At 45.3% G+C, this 21,187-nt stretch overlaps 1 protein-coding gene across 1 annotated transcript in view; it reads left to right on the forward strand.

Moving 5' to 3' along the window:
* The window catches only part of LOC137528732 (antigen peptide transporter 2-like), a 40,148-nt gene that overhangs the window by 12,289 nt on the left and 6,672 nt on the right, over nucleotides 1-21,187 (forward strand). The window contains exons 2-10 of the mRNA XM_068250252.1: nucleotides 1,450-1,976; nucleotides 4,170-4,284; nucleotides 6,375-6,505; nucleotides 11,673-11,878; nucleotides 12,755-12,952; nucleotides 15,175-15,303; nucleotides 15,497-15,685; nucleotides 16,216-16,389; nucleotides 18,427-18,586. Of these exons, the coding sequence (XP_068106353.1) occupies nucleotides 1,478-1,976; nucleotides 4,170-4,284; nucleotides 6,375-6,505; nucleotides 11,673-11,878; nucleotides 12,755-12,952; nucleotides 15,175-15,303; nucleotides 15,497-15,685; nucleotides 16,216-16,389; nucleotides 18,427-18,586 (1,801 nt within the window). The 5' untranslated portion in view covers nucleotides 1,450-1,477. The remainder of the gene's footprint in view (nucleotides 1-1,449; nucleotides 1,977-4,169; nucleotides 4,285-6,374; nucleotides 6,506-11,672; nucleotides 11,879-12,754; nucleotides 12,953-15,174; nucleotides 15,304-15,496; nucleotides 15,686-16,215; nucleotides 16,390-18,426; nucleotides 18,587-21,187) is intronic.

Here is a 21,187-nt window from a genome sequence, read left to right on the forward strand (position 1 = left end):
ACCGCTGGAATGCAATGATGTGTCGGCTTGTTAATTTGAGGCAAAAGCACCTCAAAAATGGCCCATGCATCGCTTTTCTGAGCGGATCGGAAATGAACCGCTCAGATGTGAACTGTCTCATAGAGAATAATGGTGTAAGCACTTTCAGGGCGATTTTGAAAAATCGCCAGCGATTAAAAAGTGAGAAAAATGCTTCTAGTGTAAACAAGTTCTAAAGGCCTAAAGTGCAAGAAATTCAATTTACAGCAATGTCAGGAATGTTCCCAGTGTTCCTATCATCCAGTCAGTATAAAGATGCTTATCATAGTATCTAGCATCCAGCAGGAGTAGCTGCATACAGGTCCAATCAGTATTGGATCAGTATGTATTAGGAAGAAAAAATCCATAGTTACAGGAAGATCAGCGCGGGCAGTGGTGTGGCCATGACTTGTCTGCATGGAGTCGTGGACCCCTGAGGTGCAGCTGCAAAGCTCCAGGGCAGTGAGGTGCTCTCTGGGGGTGTCTATGGACCCCCCCCCCCATTTCTTGGGGGTACAAGGAGGCCTACATGCGGCCCCCCTGTTGAGATACAATGTATTTTGCGTGGGCCAACTCCTGCAGGATACAGCAGGGAGGTAGCTTTAGATCCTGCATATTCTGGTAATGGAATGCAATGTGCAAACCCTGTGCCATTTTAATTAGTCAATAGACTTGAGGCAGCCAGTATTTATGTCAGGTGATGACTGGTCTGAGCACACAAATCTTTTTCTTCTGTGAGTATTTAGTTCTTTACAAGCTTGGGACTGTACATACACATTTTTTGTCTCACGATGTGACATCAGTACAGGTACCCTTAAGGCTGGTTTCACACTGCAAACTGGCGGTGCGGCAACCGCGCTGCACCGCACCGCCAAAAACAGGCCTTCGGGGAACACCACGTTACTACGCAGTATTCACCATCTGGCATTGGGCCAAGCAGGAAGTGACGCACGCTTGCCGTCACTTCCTGCTTTCGGGGTATGCAGAAGTGCACGGAAGCGTATTGTAAAAATGTTGCGTCGGTAATTTTAAAAAAAATCCCCGCATTGCCATAGACTAACATGACTTCTGGGCTGACGCAGATCACTGCAACTTGATGCAGAGGACACACGGTAGTGTAGTTCTGGACCTGCAACGGGGATGCGGTGAAAACGTCACTTCTGTAACGTGGCAGTACAGAAGTCTCTATAGACTTTCATTGCCCGGCGTTGGGGTGCGGTAAAAATACTGTAATGCACCACCCCGGTGTGAAACGGCTTTCAATGAATACCTGTTTGCTTATCTCAGTTACTATTAGAATTTGCCTTTTGGCGGTTTTAGGCTCAGTTGGGTTTTTCAAATCTTCAGTTAGGTAAAATCGACCTGTGCACTGTACAGATTAATTTTAAGTGGCTTCTATGTACAAACTCAGTCATCCATTTTCTTTTTCAGGTCTGGGAGTTGATTACCCCACCTCACAATGATCTCCCACTTTTTTCCCATAATTGTCTTCTTCTCGGACTCGTTCCTGAGCCACGTTTTGACGTTCCTTGTGTATAGAAATTATCCTGTGTATTTCTTGGATGCTGTGTGGCTTGTGTATCTCGTTAAAGTCCCCCTGCTCAGAGGCGTGTCCCAGAAACTGGCCTGCCCATGGTGGATCCCGTCACCTCAACTCTATGCTCTGACGCTGTGCCTGGCTCCTCCCCTGTATCAGACGCTGCAGTACCTCCTCACCTCCCAGGCTCCAGAGTTACACGCTGGCCTCTCCAACTCCCTCATCTACCACCTGCCCTTGTCTCTGGCCTGTCTGCTCTGGGACCTGCTGTCACCTCTCATCTTCCATAAAGAAGATCCTGAAGGAAATGGTAATGGGCAAAAGAAGGACAGGGAGAACTTCATCAGGCTCATCAAGCTTTCTAAACCAGACTGGCCATTCCTGAGCGGTGCATTTGTGTTCTTGACGCTTGCTCTGACACGTAAGTTCCTGGAACTCTCTGCATGTTGTGTTATATCACCATGAGGTCCATGATTACCGGACATCTCATAAATAACATTAGATGTAAGCTGGCCAGAAGCCATTTCCCCAAACAATTGTGGTGGCTCAGATTTTCAGAGCAATGTGGTGGTGGGGGACACACTGTGGCAGGGCTGATTTTACCATAAGGCACTGTAGGTACGTGCCTACAGGTGCCCAATGATGGAAAGGCGGCTCACTCCCCTCTCCTAGTGCCTCCCTGCTTGCCTATGCAGAGTCCTGATGAGAGTGTAAATGGGAGGTTACTCACCCAGCTCTCGGCATTCCACTGACGAGATCTCCCTTCAGTCGGGGGCACTTCCAGCTACTTAATACTGAAGGTACCTCTGGTTATCTAATGCTAAGGGGCACCTGTAGCTACTTATAAGGTAAATGGAAATAATGGAGAGGTGAAAGCTGGAAAAGCCTGCACAGTTGTGGTGGAGTATGGGGGGGAGGATTTGTAGGTTCATGGAGGCAGGGCCGGCCTTTGCTATGAGCGACCTGTGCGGTCGCTCAGGGCGCCATGCTCTCAAGGGCGCATGCGCCCTGTCGCCCCTTGCCGCCCCGCTGTCTCCGTCTATATTTAGAGCAGGCCTACAAGAAAATGGCCGCCGATGTCCACAAATGCAGACAAACGGCGGCCATTTTCTTGTAGCCTGCTCTAACTACAGATGGAGCGAAGGCGGGGAGAGAAGAGTGACGTTGGCGCTGGAGCTGGATGTCAGGTGAGTCAGTCTCTGCCCGGCCCGCTGCCACATAAGGGGGGGGGGGTTGCCTGGGGCAAACTACCTACACTGGTGGCAAACTACCTACACTGGGAGCAAACTATCTACACTGGGGGCAAACTACCTACACTGGGGGCAAACTACCTACACTGGGGGCAAACTACCTACACTGTTGGCAAACTACCTACACTGGTGGCAAACTACCTACACTGGGGGCAAACTACCTACACTGGTGGCAAACTACCTACACTGGGGGCATACTGGGGGCAAACTACCTTCACTGGGGGCAAACTACCTACACTGGGGGCATACTACCTACACTGGGGGCAAACTACCTACACTGGGGGCATACTGGGGGCAAACTACCTACACTGGGGGCATACTACCTACACTGGGGGGCAAACTACGTACACTGGGGGCAAACTATCTACACTGGGGGCATACTATCTACACTGGGGGCATACTACCTACATTGGGGGCAAACTACCTACACTTGGGGCATACTACCTACACTGGGGGAAAACTACCTACACTAGGGGCAAACTATCTACACTGGGGGCATACTACCTACACTGGGGGCATATTGGGGCAAATTACCTACACTGGGGGCATACTACCTACACTGGGGGCATATGGGGGCATACTACCTACACTGGGGGCATACTACCTACACTGGGGGCATACTGGGGGCATACTACCTACACTGGGGGCATACTACCTACACTGGGGGCATACTGGGGCAAACTACCTACACTCGGGGCATGCTACGTACACTGGGGGCATACTACCTACACTGGGGGAATACTACCTACACTGGGGGCATACTGGGGCAAACGACCTACACTGGGGGCATACTACCTACACTGGGGGCATACTACCTACACTGGGGGCAACCATGCTACTACACTGGGGGAAACTGTACTAGCTACACTGAGGGCAGCTATGCTACCTATATGGGGCAACTATACTACCTACACTGGGGGCAACTATGCTACCTATATGGGGACAACTATGCTACTTATGGGGGGGGGGGCAACAAAATCCGGTTTCGCTCAGGGCGCTGTGAAACCTAAGGCTGGCCCTGCATGGAGGGCAAAGTCTAGGGTGCTGGGACATTTGTGCTTATAGGCTCCTGTGATGTAAATCCGGGCCTGCTCTGTGGGGAGGGGGCCATTAATAAAGGTGGGGTACACTATGGGAGGGACACAAGAAAGCTGTGGTTTCTTATGTGCGACCACGCCCACTTTTGGCCCCATGCTGCCCCCCCCTCCTGCTTTTTTATGTTTACATAGGGTTCTCCCCCTCTACTGTGCTGCGGTAGAAGGAATGGTGTGAAATGATCGTGTTTAAACCAGGAAATCTAGATCCCATTATAATGTGCTTACAGAACAGGCCAGAGTAACCCGTATTCCTGTCTTTGTCCCCAGTTGAATTGTCCATCCCATACTACATGGGGCGCGTGATTGACATCCTGTCCAACAACTATAAGGAGGCGGAGTTCCTGATGGCCATAGGGTTTATGTCCTTCTTCTCCATCACAAGGTGAGTATACTGTCCCTTCCTCAGGATATCCTGTACCTGCCATGTATACAGCAAGAGCAGCAATATACTTTTCTGTATAAGAGACTGATTTCTGTACTCTCCTGAAAACAGGATAAGATCATTTTGTATTTGAGCTTCTACTTCCGTCACACAAACAGTTATTGCTGCATGAGTCTTTTTGTAATTTAATGTGAAAAGACCACTAATGCTAAAAATTGTAAAATTTAACATGCATACATATACAATGTGCAGTTCTCCCAGAGTAAAATGCACTAACCACACTAAAATCTACATACATACCAACTCCGTGCAGATAGTGTGCTGACTGGATTCCAAGTCAGAGGGTGTAGCCCTTTAAGAACAAAATGTTCTATCCATTGGGCTAATATGCAGCAGTGGGAAAATTAAAGTGGTCCTCTGCAGTTTATCAGATTGTAAAATAATGCAATCCACAAGTCCCCAACTTAAAAACCATATCAAAGTAAAAGCTCTCCCATAAAACAGCAGTTTCATGGCTGATGGTACTATAGCTGACACCAGTTCCAGCACTACACACTCAGTTATGCATAATGGCAGCAATATTGGTGTGTGTGTGTGTGTGTGCGTGCGTGCGTGCGTGTGTGTGTGTGCGTGTGTGTTCGTTCGGTGATGCAGTTCTGAGTTATCTCTCTGTGAATGCTGTATGGCGGTTGTTGGCTCAGTGATGTGCATATAGAGCTGTTCTGTGTATTGATGTCTCGCTATATGTGTGTGAGCATGCATGGGTTTCAGCTTTAGTTCTGAGTTACCCTCAGTGTTGAACATATAGGGCTCGATTCAGTAAACGGTGCTAACCCAGTTAGCACGCCTAAAGGCTTTGGGCGTGCTAACTAGGGTGCTAAGTAGTTAGCACATACAAACTACTTAGCACCATAGTTAGCACATGTAAACTTAGCACCGTAGGTAGCACATGCAAACTACTTAGCACCCTAGTTAGGACATGCAAACTACTACTTAGCACCGTGCTAACTAGGGTGCTAATCTCCATGGTTAGATACCCCTGGTCTTGCTAATTATGATCTTGTAAAAGATAGAATATTTGGAAATTTAAATTAAATCTGAGCTCTATATATTATGTGATGATCATTATATTATTGTTAACAATACCTCTCATCTTCCACAGTGATAATTGATGCTGAAGCTACTGTTGGAAAAGTTAGGAGGCGCACTGCTACACTACATATTCTGTCATATGTTCCTTTTCTTTGTTGAATAAACACTGATTTTTTTTAAAAAAAAACTAGTGTGCTAAGTAGTTTACATGTGCTAACTACGGTGCTAAGTAGTTTACATGTGCTAACTACGGTGCTAAGTAGTTTACATGTGCTAACTACGGTGCTAAGTAGTTTACATGTGCTAACTACGGTGCTAAGTAGTTTGCATATGCTAACTACTTAGCACGTGCAAAGCATGTTAGCACATGCAAAGTGGCTTTTCACTGGCGTGCTAACACTTAGCACCCTTTTCTGAATCAAGCCCATAGAGCTGTTCTGTGTACATTGGGCTTGATTCATTAAACCGTGATAACTCAGATATCACCCCTTATCAAAGATATCACACCTTATGAAAAGATATCACACCTTATGAAAAAAGATGTGTGTGTGTGTGTGTGTGTGTGTGTGTGTGTGTGTGTGTGTGTGTGTGTGTGTGTGTGTGTGTGTGTGTGTGTGTGTGTGTGTGTGTGTGTGTGTGTGGTGTGTGTGTGTGTGTGTGTGTGTGTGTGTGTGTGTGTGTGGTGTGTGTGTGTGTGTGTGTGTGTGGTGTGTGTGTGTGTGTGTGTGTGTGTGTTTTTCAGCTTGAGTTCTGACTATGTGAATGCTGTGTGGCTGTTGTCAGGTCAGTGATGTACATATAGTCTGTGTATTCATGCCTCTCTGTCTCTCTGTAGCTGTGTGTGTATGTGCGCATACACTCGCGCATGTGCATGAACACACGCACGTTTCAGCTTAAGTTCTGAGTTATCTCTCTGTGAATGCCATGTGGCTGTTTTTGTCTCAGTGTTGTACATATAGAGCTGTCACGTGTATTGATGCCTCTTTGTCTCTCTGTAGCTCCATCTCCGCCGGCTGCCGAGGAGGGCTCTTCATATTCTGCCACTCTCGCCTCACTCACCGCTTACGGGGTCTGCTCTTTCAAGCCTTTGCTAAACAGGACATTGCATTCTTTGAGACAACGAAAACAGGTACTGTGCCCTTTTTCTCTTGTTGTATCGCCATAATCCTTAATGCAGGCCCCCATAAGTGTCAGAGGCATTTTAAAGGGTTCCTAGCTGTCTGTTGTCGGTACAAAAAATGAAGCATTCAACAAATCCAGTTTGGACTTGATCCTTAAAGTGGGAAAATGATCCAACAATTGCTGTATTTCATATGCAGTGTTACAGTATAGCAAGCTAGCACAATGTTTCAGACCTGACGTACTTTGTCAGGTGCTCAGCTGCCTGGTGGCCAATACTATTAAATAAACAATAGACCAACAGGCCCTTATGCTGTATCACCGCATATGAAATAGTGCAATTGTTGGAGAGTTTTGTCCACTCTTAACCAGGGGCGTAACAATAGACCCTGCAAGGGATGCCTCCGCAGGGGGGCCCAGAAGCCACAGGGGGCCCATGGGGGAAAAGTTTGAGAGACTGACAGCTAAGAGCATGGAGAGAAAAAAACGTATTCTGCTCTCACACCATTGTTATATTGACTGCATGCGTCCACCACACAGATAAGGACTCATACACACTCTGGAATTTGTACACTGTCCCTGCTCCCTAGGGTTCGTAAAAAACATCTGTCTCTCACTGCTGCAAAGTTCTGATGACTTCATGTACAACCTAACAAACAACTGAGTCACATTTTGAAAAAAAGTTGTAGACTTTCCCTTTTTCCACTCTGAAAGGATTCCTAGATTCTTATCACACACAGGCTAATGACCTTATGGCCTCTGAATACTTTTACAACACAATGGAGTGGAGATTGATGTCTTACTGTTGCTGCTTCATTGAGAGCTTGTTGTCTCACATGGAGTCCCAGATCCTGTAATAAGAGTATCAATCAGTGACATTCTGAATGTTTTGCCAAAGTTACAGTAAATACTATATCTTATGTTCAGCATGTCATTGTTGTTCCTCCATATAGCATGTGCTCTCATGTAGTAAAATAATATGGCTGTGTGTGTGTATGTATATACTGGGAGCAGAGCTGCAACGAGGGACTTGTCGGCTGCAAGGGGCTGGAGGAAGCCCCAGGTAAGTAGATCTGGGGGTAGCATAGATTGCCTGATGTTTCCTTTAAGTCTAAGTGTTTTTATCTGCATGGGGAAAACACATTGGTCCTCAGTTTTCCTGTGCAGAAAGCGAGGGGGGTGGGGGTCCCCATCCAAAGTTTCGTGGGGGGGGGGGGGGGCATCCAAAGTTTCGAGGGGGGGCCCCATCCAAAGTTTCGCAGGGGGGCCCAGTGATATCTAGTTACGCCCCTGCTCTTAACGGTTGGGTCCAGACTGGTTATGTTGAAGGCATCACAGTGTTTGAGAGGCTTGATGGATCACTACCAAATGAGTCAGTGAGGACATTGCTGAGGCCTGCTGATCAGCTTTTGTACGTTGTTGGGCAAAAAAATGAGGAAAACTCGGTGGACATGAGCAGGGCCGGTTCTAGACTTTTTTCTGCCTGTGGCAAACTTGTGAGGATGAGCCCCACCCCACCCTATTTTGGAATGATTGCACAGCACCCGACAATTTACTCGGCTTCATTTAATGTTCTCACATGACATGCTGCAGCTCAGCACAATAGCACCCTGGCTGGCTCTGAGTCTGTGACAAACACACTGCTCCCCCTCAGCCACCCCATTCCTACTCAGGACGGTACACACAGTACAAAAATGCTGCCCCTGAAATCTCTGCGCCTGATGCTAATGTTTCACCCTGCTTCATGAGAGAACCGGCCTTGGACATAGGCTTTAATTGTAACGCTAGCAGCTAGAATTCAGTTTAGATATGTAGTTAGGCATTTGTCGAACGTTTAAACGATAATGATCGTAATCTGAGATTTACTTTTAATTTTGATCAACAATAAATTTTTGTTTTTAGATCTTATGGTCAGCTGTGACCAGTCGGGTTATATACAGACTAGCCTATTCAGGAAGGAGACGTCAACCAATGCCCTCCTACAGGCCACTAGCTGTCATCCGGCACACACAGTGAAGGGCATTCCTGTCGGCCAATATCTAAGAGTTCGGCGTAACTGTACCAGCGAGGAGTCCTTTTTACAGGCGGCAGGAACACTGCGCACACGTTTTCAGGCACGTGGATATAATGATAAAGTCCTTAGACAGGCCTTTAAAAGAGCGTCCAATAGTGATCGGACCAGATTACTAAATTCAAATAAAACAGCTGGATCCACCAATCAACAGACGAAGTGTAGTGGGGGTGTCTCAGCACCTTGCAGGGAAAAAAATATAGGAGACAAATACGGGAGCCCAATAGTGTAGTATATTAGTATGCAATTGAAAAAAGGAATTTCAATAAATTACTACTCACAAAAGGAGGTTGCAAGGGCAACCAACCGCAGGAAGCAGGTGGAGACCATAAACCCGACTCCACTCGGGGTAGTCCCAGCCGGGACCTGGATGTGGTCGCTCTCCTTGAAAAAGTAGGGACAGGTGTCCACTGTGGGGCACCCACAGGTGGTCTGTCACCACCCCTCAAACACAGATTGTTTGGGGGTATAGCTATGCACAATTGAAGGTAAAGAGGCGCCCTGGTTGAAATAAAAGCATCTAAAAACAGCTTAAAATCGAGGAAATAATATGAGGTGGCTTACCTCAATAACGAAATCCTTGTATATGACAAAAGATTTTTATTTAGCACAGGCTAAATAAAAATCTTTTGTCATATACAAGGATTTCGTTATTGAGGTAAGCCACCTCATATTATTTCCTCGATTTTAAGCTGTTTTTAGATGCTTTTATTTCAACCAGGGCGCCTCTTTACCTTCAATTGTAATCAACAGACGAGGTTCTGTACCCGGTACTGCTCGGAGCATGATTTGATTACGCATGCTCTGGACAAATACTGGTACATTCTATGTAATGATCCGCAACTATCTCCCTTTGTTTCGCCAAAACCCAGTGTCGCCTTCCGTAGGGCACCCTCATTAAGGGACTCTTTGGTTAAGAGCCACTTTGATGGTGTGGACGGTCCAAGGCCGCATTGTCGGACTTTGGGCACTTACACCTGTGGTGGCTGTAGATTTTGCAGATATATGCACGTTGGAGAGTCCGTCTTGCTTCCCGGCGGAAGGCAGTGGAGACTATCACACTATGTCAATTGTATCACAAAATTTGTTGTGTATATGCTAATGTGCCCCTGTGGGGCTTTTTACATTGGCAAGACTACTCGCGAATTGCGTGAACGCATATCGGAACACATTAAAAGTATTAGAAGTGTGAACTCCACTGCACCCGTCGGGCAGCATTTCAGACAATATCATGGGGGTAACTTTAGCGGTCTGAGAGTTGTAAGGTTGGACCGCATACATGGATCAATTAGAGGTGGCAATCAGGATAAATCAGGACTGGACATGGCATAACTGCCTTATTGCCTGATGACACCGTGGAGCCCGGAGATCAGCAGCACTATACACAGCACATATTGCTGGAGAGTCACTGTCAAGGTACTGTTGCTGAGATACTGTTTGGCGGCTGAAGGCATACATGCTTGCATACAAGTATACTCAGCCAGCATACATCTGCATACTGACAATGTGACACTCATGCTGCTTGCCATCTATCAACTGCTTGCTGTGCTTTCATTGGTTGGAGGAGATTCATGTGCCAATTCATTGCATCCAGTCAAGCTGAAGCTTTTATGACTGCTGCTTGATATCAATGCTGCATAATGCTGCTTAATGCTAGCTCACGACAACTGTCCTGCTTCTAGCTTCTCTGCCACTTGTGCTTGACATACACCTGCCAGTTGGAACTGGACTATTATCATTTAGGAATTAAGTTGTGAAGTGGAGATAACAGTTGAACAATGTGATCTGATGTGCTTGATGATCTACACCCAATCAGTAGTTAATATATATATATAAAGAGGAACTCCTACTGATTAATACTTTCACCAACGTTGGCTCTATTGTGCTGTGTATTGAGGTGCACCTCAATGTATGCAATTAAAGGGCTTTGTTGCTGGGTATGTGTGGTTGGTACAGATGGAGGGAGCTCCCAAATGGTAGTTAAAGGGTAGTTAGGTATTGAGGTTTGAGCAATTTTTAACATTTTTACATTTGGTTATTTAACCTCCTGAGCGGTATGGACGAGCTCAGCTCGTCCATCACCGCCGGAGGCTGCCGCTCAGGCCCTGCTGGGCCGATTTTCTTCAAATAAAGTGCAGCACACGCAGCCGGCACTTTGCCAGCCGCGTGTGCTGCCTGATCGCCGCCACTCTGCGGCGATCGGCCGCGAGCAGCGGCGAAAGAGGGTCCCCCCAGCCGCCTGAGCCCAGCGTAGCCGGAACAAAAAGTTCCGGCCAGCGCTAAGGGCTGGATCGGAGGCGGCTGACGTCAGGACGTCGGCTGACGTCCATGACGTCACTCCGCTCGTCGCTATGGCGACGATCTAAGCAAAACAAGGAAGGCCGCTCATTGCGGCCTTCCTTGTTTATTCTGGGCGCCGGAGGCGATCGGAAGAACGCCTCCGGAGCGCCCTCTAGTGGGCTTTCATGCAGCCAACTTTCAGTTGGCTGCATGAAATAGTTTTTTTTTTATAAAAAAAAAAACCCTCCCGCAGCCTCCCTGGCGATCTCAATAGAACGCCGGGGAGGTTAATAAAGTTTATACAATTTTTGAAAAAAAATATATATCTTTGTGGTATATGCATTCCTTGGTACGTACCATCCACCCTGTGATTCCTTCCTGTAAAGTTTTGTGCCTAGATATGTAGTTACATTGAGGGGACTTGTGTGCTTAAATAAGGGAAGAATTTTGTCGTTTATGGTGTGTTGTAGAACTTCATCTCTAAAGACTGTCACCAAATGCTCCTGGAATGCACATCTGCACCACCTACACCCAGACCGTAAGAGTTGGGAGGTTTGTAGAGCCCTTTGCAGATCCTCTAACACAGGAGACCAGGGTTTGAATCTTGTCTCTTTCTGTTCAGTAAGCCAGGCAGCCCCTATTCCATCAGAGACCTTGGGCAAGACTCCCTAGCATTGCTACTGTCTACAGAGCGCACCCTAGTGGCTGCAGCTCTGGCGCTTTGAGTCCACCAGGAGAAAAGCGCAATATAAATGTTCTGTGTCTTGTCTTTTCACTTTGTATGAGCATTAAAGGAATTAAACACGACAATGATTGGTCCTTACAGGAGAGATCACCTCCCGTCTGTCCAATGACACAACACTGGTGAGCCGCTCTATTGCTGCCAATGTGAACATTACGCTGCGGATGCTGGTGATGTGTGTCGGCCATTACTGCTTCATGATCGCCATTTCCTGGAAGCTGACTCTGCTCACCCTCATCAGCACCCCGCTGATCTGGATTGTGCAGAGCCTCTATAACAAATATCACCAGGTAAATATACATAGGCCGGGGGAGGGGCTTTATGTATTTGGCTGAAATGATTGATACTGGCCATGTCATTTGTTCTTATTGTTTGATCTACAATCACCCTGCACATCATCATCTTTAGTACTGGCAGACATGGAAAAAACAGCACCAACTGCTATTATCTATAACCACACCCACTAGCAATGCGATAGGTTAAAAGGTTTTTGTTTTTTTTATAGATATACATATACACAGAGGGAGGAGACACTGGTTGGATACACCTGTTATTTCCCGCAATGCAATGAGGCTCCTACAGTGTGATGTCAGGTCCTAGGTCCTGACATCACACTGTGGGAGGGGTTTCACCACAATTAGCCATACAGACATCCCCAATGATCTATTTGAGAAAAGGTGAGGTCTCATTCACGCCTTGTGAGTTGCACATAGTGTGCATTACACATGGTAACATGAATAACATTCACACTACAGCAGTGAGTTGCTGTGCCATGTATTTCAACTCGGGAGTGGCTAAAACTCCTGGAAATGCATAGAAATACATGCTACATGCGTGTCAGCACATGGATCATACATATAAACCCATGGATCAGCGGGTCCTTTCCCTCTACGCCACTTCACAGTGGTTTGACAATGCAGTAAAACACATAGAAACTCATAGAAATGTGTGGAAATGCGCAATGAAATGCACAAAAACTCACTGACCAATTCACGAGTTTAATTCTTGCATTTTAATGCACTTCAAAGCACTTACTAGTGTGAATGAGCCCTAAAGATTTTTCTTGGCAAAGGGGTTATCGGCTACTGATTGGAAGGAAGTTCAATCTTTAGTCACAGTTCTTCTTTAAATCTTGCTGAGTCGCATTGTGTGCTGTTGCTGTGCAGGATGTGGTGAAGAAGGTGCAGGACTCCATCGCAAGCTCCAGTGACCTGGCCAAGGAGATCATTGAGACTGTGAAGACGGTGAAGAGCTTTGCTGCGGAGGAAGAGGAGGCCGAGAGATATATGGAGTCTCTGATGAAGACGCATCGTCTGCAGACCTGGAGGGACTTCGTGCGGGCCGTGTATCTGCTTGCCATCAGGGTACGTTTCTCCCTTATATGGTCCTCCTGCACAACTGATCGGTAAATGGAACATGGGCTGAGCTAATTTTTTATGAAGCAGAGCTTTATTAGCGTTACTGACTGTAACGATTTGTGTCAGCAAAGAACAGAATTCTGATTATTAGGTGATCTGCAGTATCACCTATAATACAGATATATACCTGATTATATGGTGATCTGCAGAATCACCTATAATACCGGTATATCAGAAGCTGATGTGACAACAAATGGCAATGAGTGATTGGTGCAACAGTAGTACTGATAAGTTTAGCAATACCTCACCAGAGGAGCTGGTGGGCACTAACAGTACAGCGCCCCTCACCAGAGTCAAGGGCCCTCTGGTGAGAGTAGAGTGGTAAGACAAATCGGGTTTGGCAACAGAAAGACAGATGCAGTACAAAATCGGAAGGCAGAGACAGAAAGATATAAACAGGCAGAGTCGGCAGCAAGGTCAGTTGGACAGAGGTACAGAATCACTGAGCAGAAGAGTAGTCAGAACGAGCCAGAGTCATGCACAAATAAAAACACAGTAATGTATAATCTTTAAGGCTATCAAACAATTCCTATCTTGTGTGAAATCCCCAGTTTCCTCCTGGATCAAAGCACACCGGAACTATCTAAGGGTCTGAGCGCTAACAACAAGTATTCACAACAGCAGACAAGTTGCGAGTGATACAGCAAGGCTTATGAAGCAGAGGAGACCCCTCTGGTACGCCCCATGCCATCAACCAATGAGGAGCGGCGAGCATCTCCTCTGACGTCAGCCGACCGGCCGGTCAGCTGACGCGCCTCCTCCCCGCATAAAGGTCCTGTCTGTGCGTGCGCGACAAAGATACCCTATGTGCAACTGACAGACCCGTCCTCGGCGTGCTAGACGCCTGAGGCACGGATACACTGCTAGACAGGGAGCTGGAGGCAGCTGCGGTGGTAGCGCTGTTCACCGCGGCTGCCTCTCCAGCGTTTGTTACAGTTACTAAAGTAGGCGTGTCATGATGTCAGTTTGTATAAAGGTTTAAAGTAAAACTGAACATCCCTGACTATTAACTAGTTCATGTGGAGGTGTTTGTGGTGCACCCACAGGGATTGTTTCATCCACTGTTTACTCTCCCAATATAATACAGCATGTGTATGCTCCTGAACATACCAAACGCCCCCCCCCCCCCCAATCACTTTATTGCCACTGCATGCAGGTGTCTGATGACAGCCGAGGTCCACGCTCCAGATAGGAGCCAATGTCCTGTGGTCACTGCGAGCCAATCACAATGATAAGAGAGGAAAATGGAAGAAAAAGCAGTCAGTGACAGAAATGGCTGATCGGGGTGCTGGATTTTATCATAAATATGATCGTAACCGATGAAGTCATGATTAGAAATACAGGTTGAATTCTTTAATGGTGTGCATCAATTCAATATGATTTTTTCTTTCCATCTGAATGATCTTACTGAAAATAAAATCACACTGTAAATGGCACCTTTTAAAGGGCACTGAGCACCATCATTATTTTTTTTTTGGGGGGGGGAGGGGGGCGTCAAAACACAAAAACAGGCTGCTTTCCACAATGGACACAATGTATACATGGACATGTCAGTGGAATCTATTTTATCTATAGGTTCTGTTTGTTTACACATGTCCATTGTGAACATGTCCATTGCGGAAGCGGTACAAAAAGTCCCAATGCTGCATGACTTTCCCAGGCACCACGTGGAACATGGACTTGCCATAGATGCTTACAGTTACATGGATGCTACAGTTACGTGGATGCTACAGTTACATGGATGCTACAGTTACGTGGATGCTACAGTTACGTGGATGCTACAGTTACATGGATGCTACAGTTACATGGATGGACACAGCAGATCTGCCGTTACCGTCCAGGTTGTGGCTGCAGTGTAGTGTAAACCCAGCCCAATGTATTTCCGTATTGGAGGCCTATTCTGTGAAGTCGGAGTAGTTAGGATTTTTCTTTATACATAGAAGGCATTACTGTGTGTGATAGAAACTGGAACAAAAGTTTTTATTATAAGTTATGCCTGAGTATGGTTTAATTTTAACACTCCAGCCAATGGAATGGCGTGGAGATCCCCATTAAACATTGGTGAACTCAAGCATCTAGACGTTATCTGCTTTTCTGGTGTTGTGTGAAGATTAAATGTCTAAATGTATTCCTCTCTCACTTTCTGTCTCTCTCTCTCTTCATACCAGACGGTGAACCTGGGTACTCAGGTGGTGATGTTATGCTACGGACACAACTTGATCCACAGCGGTGCAATAAGTAGTGGGCAGATGGTGTCCTTCATGCTCTACCAAATAGAGTCTGGAGACTACTTACGGGTAAGTGATGGAACTCATGACTGTAGTTTGGTCCGGTATCTACACACGTCAGTCTTATTTGGAAAGTTTTTTTCCCTCGAGGTTGGATGTAAAGTGAGTCACAGTTGTGGAGAACCGTTTGTATTGTCTGCTGTCATACGATGTCTGCTCTTGTATAACATGCTTCCATAACTTGGTCTCCTCTGTCTCTCAGTCCCTGTTCCAGATGCTCAGTGAGATCACTCATTCGGCCGGAGCTGCCACCAAAGTCTTCCAGTACCTGGACCAGGAGCCAGAGGTCTCCAGAGCCGGAACTCTTTGCCCTGAGAACCTTCGTGGAGAGTTCGAGTTCCGGAATGTGACGTTTTCCTACCCTTCCCGTCCAGAAACTCCTGCCCTGAAGGTGAGTGGTTCAAAAAGATGACCTGGATAAAATATACAGTATGAGGGCTCTTTTACACTACACGCAATTCCGATGCGATTTTACATCTGATTTTTTATGCAATTAAAAAAAGTCCTGCATGCTGCATTTTGTCTGCATTTTTCTTCTTGTGTTTCTAGCATCCAGCAAAATTCGCACATCATCATTTCAATATCAACAATATCTGTACATTTCTATATCAACAATGTTAGTAAAGCATTGGCCACAAATGAAGTCTTGATGGATTTTGTTCGACCCTGGCTGCTAACAGGCACCAGTAAAATGCCTCGAAGCGCATTACTAAATAGGCTGGAAATGGAGAAACATGGTTTTCCTTGCATTTTTACCACACACGTCTGTCTTAAATATGCACCCTAGTGGTTTTTTTTTGGTTTTTTTTTAAATCTACTTTAATAAAATTGAAGGCTCCTCTTTCAGATTACAGTTATTTACAGATTATCTGGTGTTTCTGACCTTTTGCATTTTCTCATATACAATGTTGTGTCCTCCAGAACGTCTCGTTCACCATTAAGCCTGGCACTCTCACCGCACTGGTGGGGCCCTCGGGAGGTGGGAAGACTACCTGCGTGTCGCTGTTGGAGAGATTCTATGAGCCTGATAGTGGGGAAATTCTTCTCGACAAAAGACCACTAGCAGAATATAAGCATCAGTATCTCCATACCAAGGTAATGTCAGGGGATGTACAATGACTTCTATAAGGAAACTCACTTTTATCTGCCGTAGCCAAGAAATATTTAATCTCAGTTTTGTAAATATTTGAGAAAACTTTATTGTACTCTGAACTTGAACTACAGGGTGAAGCAGACTGGGTTGTTAAATAAGAAATTTTAGAGCGGTCTGCTGAGTATAGTCTGAAGTCATAAACAAAAACAATCCAAAAAAACAAAAACAAAACTTAAACTTAAGGTTTTTCCTAGGAGATAATTTTTCATCTGCTGTTTAAGGCCTTTTTCACACTGGGACGTTGCGTTTGATGCAACGTTAAAGTTGCACAACGTGCCCCTAACACAGCGCATGTAGGTTATAAAATTGGACGTTATTTTGTACTACATTATGTGTCTCTTGGAACGAAAACAGCGCATGCGGTACATTTTTTTTTTTTATAACAAAAAACCTTACTGAGCATATGCAACACACATAATGCAGCAAATGTATTGCTAAACGCACAGCATGCAGCACGTTCTAAATATTGCTACACGTTACACACAATAAGAATCCTAATTGCACACAGAGGCTGGGTCTGCATATAATGCCCAGCCTCTGTTGCTATACAGTTCCCCCCACAGGCCCCCTGCGCTCTGCTGGCCCCCATAAATCATACGCCGTGCTAAGCGACACGCAGCGTGTCGATAGCAGGCTGTTTATGTCTGTACTGTCAGTCTCGCCGCTCCCCCCCTGCATCCTTTCCCTCCAATCAGCGGGGAGGGAAGGGCTGTGGGCGGGGAGCGGCGACATAAAGGAGGCGGGGGAGCGGTGAGAATGACAGTACAGACATAAACAGCCTGCTAGCGACACGCTGCGTGTCGCTTAGCACGGCGTATGATTTATGGGGGCCAGCAGAGCGCAGGGGGGCCTGTGGGGGGAACTGTATAGCAACAGAGGCTGGGCATTATATGCAGACCCAGCCTCTGTGTGCAATTAGGATTCTAAGAGCCCACCTCTGGTTCTCTTTAACCCTAATAATATTTGTCCAAATATCCTAATTCATGGTCATGGCCATGAGATATGATAATTTTTTCCGTATGTGACAGAAATGATCATCATGAATAAAATGTTGGTCACAAAAAAACAAAACACAAAAAAAAAAAAGAATCATTTTTAATATATTAATTCTAATTTAACAAATCAATTGCATTTTAGAAATATTATACAGTACAGGACTTTGTATTAAATATTTCTCTATAAATGTTTTTGGATTGTGGAACAAATCATCTGAATTTCGATTTTTATGGGGAAATTGTCTTTGATATTATTGCTTTGGATTACAAGCATATTTCCTGAACAAATTATGCTCGTGAACCAAAGTTCCACTGTATTTGTTTTGCAACATCTTGTGAATCTTTTCTATATATGCTTTATTTGTTATACCTTTTAGTTACATTTAGTGTTAAAACACCTGTAGAAGTCTGTTATGAAAAAAAAATGATCTTTTTGGGCTCTCAGCCTACTTGGCTATCAGATGGTGTGTATATAAATCTGATTTAAAGTGGATCCGAGGTGAACTTTTATACATTGCATAATTGTGTTACTTTCCTATTGTTTATAGGGCATTCATCTAGCCAAATACTTTTTTGTTTTTGTTTTAATACTCTTATTCCCTATAAACTAAATAAGCCCCACCCACAGTTTTCAGAGAGCCTTGGCAGAAGCAAGGGATCATGGGAGCTCAGTTTGGGCAGGAGGAGGGGGAGGTGTTACTAGCCATTGATTTCAGAGGCAGAGGGGAGGAGGGAGGAGGAGGGGGGATTAGACTGATGGCTCAAGATACAGATAAGCCTGCCTCTGTGTAATGTTTACAAATAACATGGCTGCTGTCATTGTATCACAGGAATAAATAATCATATTCTATTAAAACTGTTTGAAGCTAGATTTGCTGTGTAAACCATCTAAACTTTAGTTACTTGTTATAGTTAGTTTTTCATCTCAGATCCGCTTTAAGCTGAAACTTAAAATCATCTTTAAATGAATAATGTTTCCTGTAGATGGCGCTGGTGGCTCAGGATCCTGTACTGTTTGCTGGGACAGTTGGAGAGAACATTGGCTATGGTCTGCAGAACCCCTCTAAGGAGCATCTGGTGACAGCGGCCAGAAAATCTAAAGCTGAGAATTTCATAGAGCACATGGAGAAAGGCTACGACACAGGTGAGGGCCGGCAGACGAGTAGGGTATCTTCATAAGAATGGTGCTGAGCTAAACTGCTCAATTTAATTTAATTTAATTTCACTGCTGCCCTCCACCCAAAAAAAAAATGGAGAAATCCCAAAACTAAAGCAAAATGCATTATACTAAACTCAAAATCGAATAAGGCAAGTTCTCAAAGCTACTTGCTATACAGATATATTGAAAGGGTTACTTTTGGGTGTTAATAATTTCCAGCTTCAGAAGCTGAAGATGCAGGCACTAAGTCACAGTGCAAATGTGGATAGGGAACTGGGCTACATTGTGCAATAACGCCATGTGTTAGCACGTGTGGACACACTGCCCTTTACTACTAAACACGTCTGTTCCCAAACTCATAGGGCTTGATTCACAAAGCGGTGCTAACTGTTTAGCACGGGTGTGCTAAACAGTTAGCATGTGAAGTGCCGTTCGCTGACTTTTGCGCGCGCAAAAGTCCGCGATCGCACGAATCGTGGCACTTTGCGCGCGCAAAAGTCCACGAATGGCACTTCACGTGCTAACTGTTTAGCACACCCGTGCTAAACAGTTAGCACCGCTTTGTGAATCAAGCCCATAGTCTAGACTTTTTGTATACAATTTTAACAATCATGGCTGATTTCGGCAAGTCAAGTTTAATAATTTTTTTTGGAATGGATACAATAAAGACAAAACATTTTTTTAACTGTACCTGAGATGGGGTAAGAAGAGGATTTTACTTACCTGTGTCCCCTATAGTTTGTCAGTTCCTTGAGTGTCCTCACACTTCAATCCATTGCGCTGCTGTCTGTCAGCAAAATTAATGTCTGTGACCCAGGCTACTGCGCATGTCCTGTCCCGGTTGCGAGCCTCCTCGATCACACTTTCGAGGCCGGGAACATTTTGAATTTTACAGACTCATAATTGTGCATGGGCAGAACGTTTCAGGCCACGATGATAGTGGAGGCGTGCGGCCAGCCCAGAACAGCACATGCACAATAGCCCCTGGGCTCCTTCAATTTGGCTGCAGCAGCACAACAATGGATCTGAGCGGGAAGATACACTGACAGACTACAAAAAGCCCCAGGTAAGTGAAAATAATCTTGTCACTCCAGTCTTAGGTGTTCTTTAACCTGAAAGTTTTGTGTGGAGTGCAGTACAACATGCTTAGTATTCAAGAAAACCTGAGGCGGATTATAACATAAAAAAGAATACCTACTTAGGAAGAGGAAAGAGGGTTCCCATGTCCACCACCAGACCACCATCACTGTCCAGGACCCTTTTGACGTTCCTCTTCATGCACAAGCACAACCATGCTGCAACTGTGTGAGTATGGCCAGGCCTGCGCAGTAGTATGGAGCTACTCGGGGACGAGCAGCTCCAGCTTACTGGGCAGGCATGGCCGTACTTGCGCAGGGAACACAGCCACAATAACATATTCAACAATCCTTGTCAGATATGTTTCGGGGGTGAGTAGGGTGTGGGAGGCCTCTGGAGATCCAGGGGCTTCCCTCTTCATGGGTAATTATTTGTTTTTTAGATCATAATTCGCCTTGAGCACATTAGCTCCTATAATATACATTACTAGCTGATTGCCCGGCGTTGCCCGGGTATGTATTTGGCTGGTGTTGGCTCCGCTTACTTTTTCTAACCCTAACACACAATTACTCACTGACCAAGTTTGTGAGCTTTGCGGTCTTTGGTATCAATAATCTGCAGTGAAATGAAACAAATCTGATTGGCTGTGTGTGGCTCCACCCCCTTTTCTGGATTTGAACCCCAGTCACCCAATAACCAACTGTACCAGGTTTCAGGCCTGTGCCATTATCAGTTCAAGAATGGTAGCAATTAAATATTCCCCTTGAAAAGCAACAGGTGACATTTGATTCACTTTTGTAGGCCCCACCCACTTTTCTGAATATTAATCCCAGTCACCCAGTGACCAACTGTGCAAAGTTTAAAAACCCTGCTAACAGAATGGCTGCAGTTTACATTTTCCCAGTGAAATTTGTATTTGTCTCCACCCACTGATGACCCGGCGTTGCCCAGGTATGTATTTAACTGGTGTTGGCTCCGCCCACTTTCTAACCCTAACACACAAACACTCAATGACCAAGTTTGTGAGCTTTGGGGTCCTTGGCATCAATAATTTGTATATTCCCATAGAAATTAAACAAATCAAATAGGCTGTTTGTGGCTCCACCCCTCTCCAGCATTTGAACCCCAGTCACCCAATGACCAACTGTAGCAGGTTTGAGGCATCTGCTATTAACAGTGTAAAAATGGCAGCAATTGAAATATTCCACTTGAAAATCAACAGGTGAATTTTGATCGGCCATTATAGGCTCCACCCACTTCCCTGAATATTAACCACTTCAGCCTACAGCTTCGAAAATCTTATGCATCCGAGCAATGTTCACCTCCCATTCATTCGCTAATAACTTTATCGCTACTTATCAAAATTAATTGATCTATATCTCGTTTTTTCCGCCACTAATTAGGCTTTCTTTGGGTAGTACATTTTGCTAAGAGCCACTTTACTGTAAATGCATTTTAACAGGAAGATTAAGATAGAAATGGAAAAAAATCATTATTTCTCAGTTTTTG

The sequence above is a fragment of the Hyperolius riggenbachi genome, chromosome 8, assembly GCF_040937935.1.
Source record: "Hyperolius riggenbachi isolate aHypRig1 chromosome 8, aHypRig1.pri, whole genome shotgun sequence".
In the NCBI taxonomy this organism is placed as follows: domain Eukaryota; kingdom Metazoa; phylum Chordata; class Amphibia; order Anura; family Hyperoliidae; genus Hyperolius; species Hyperolius riggenbachi.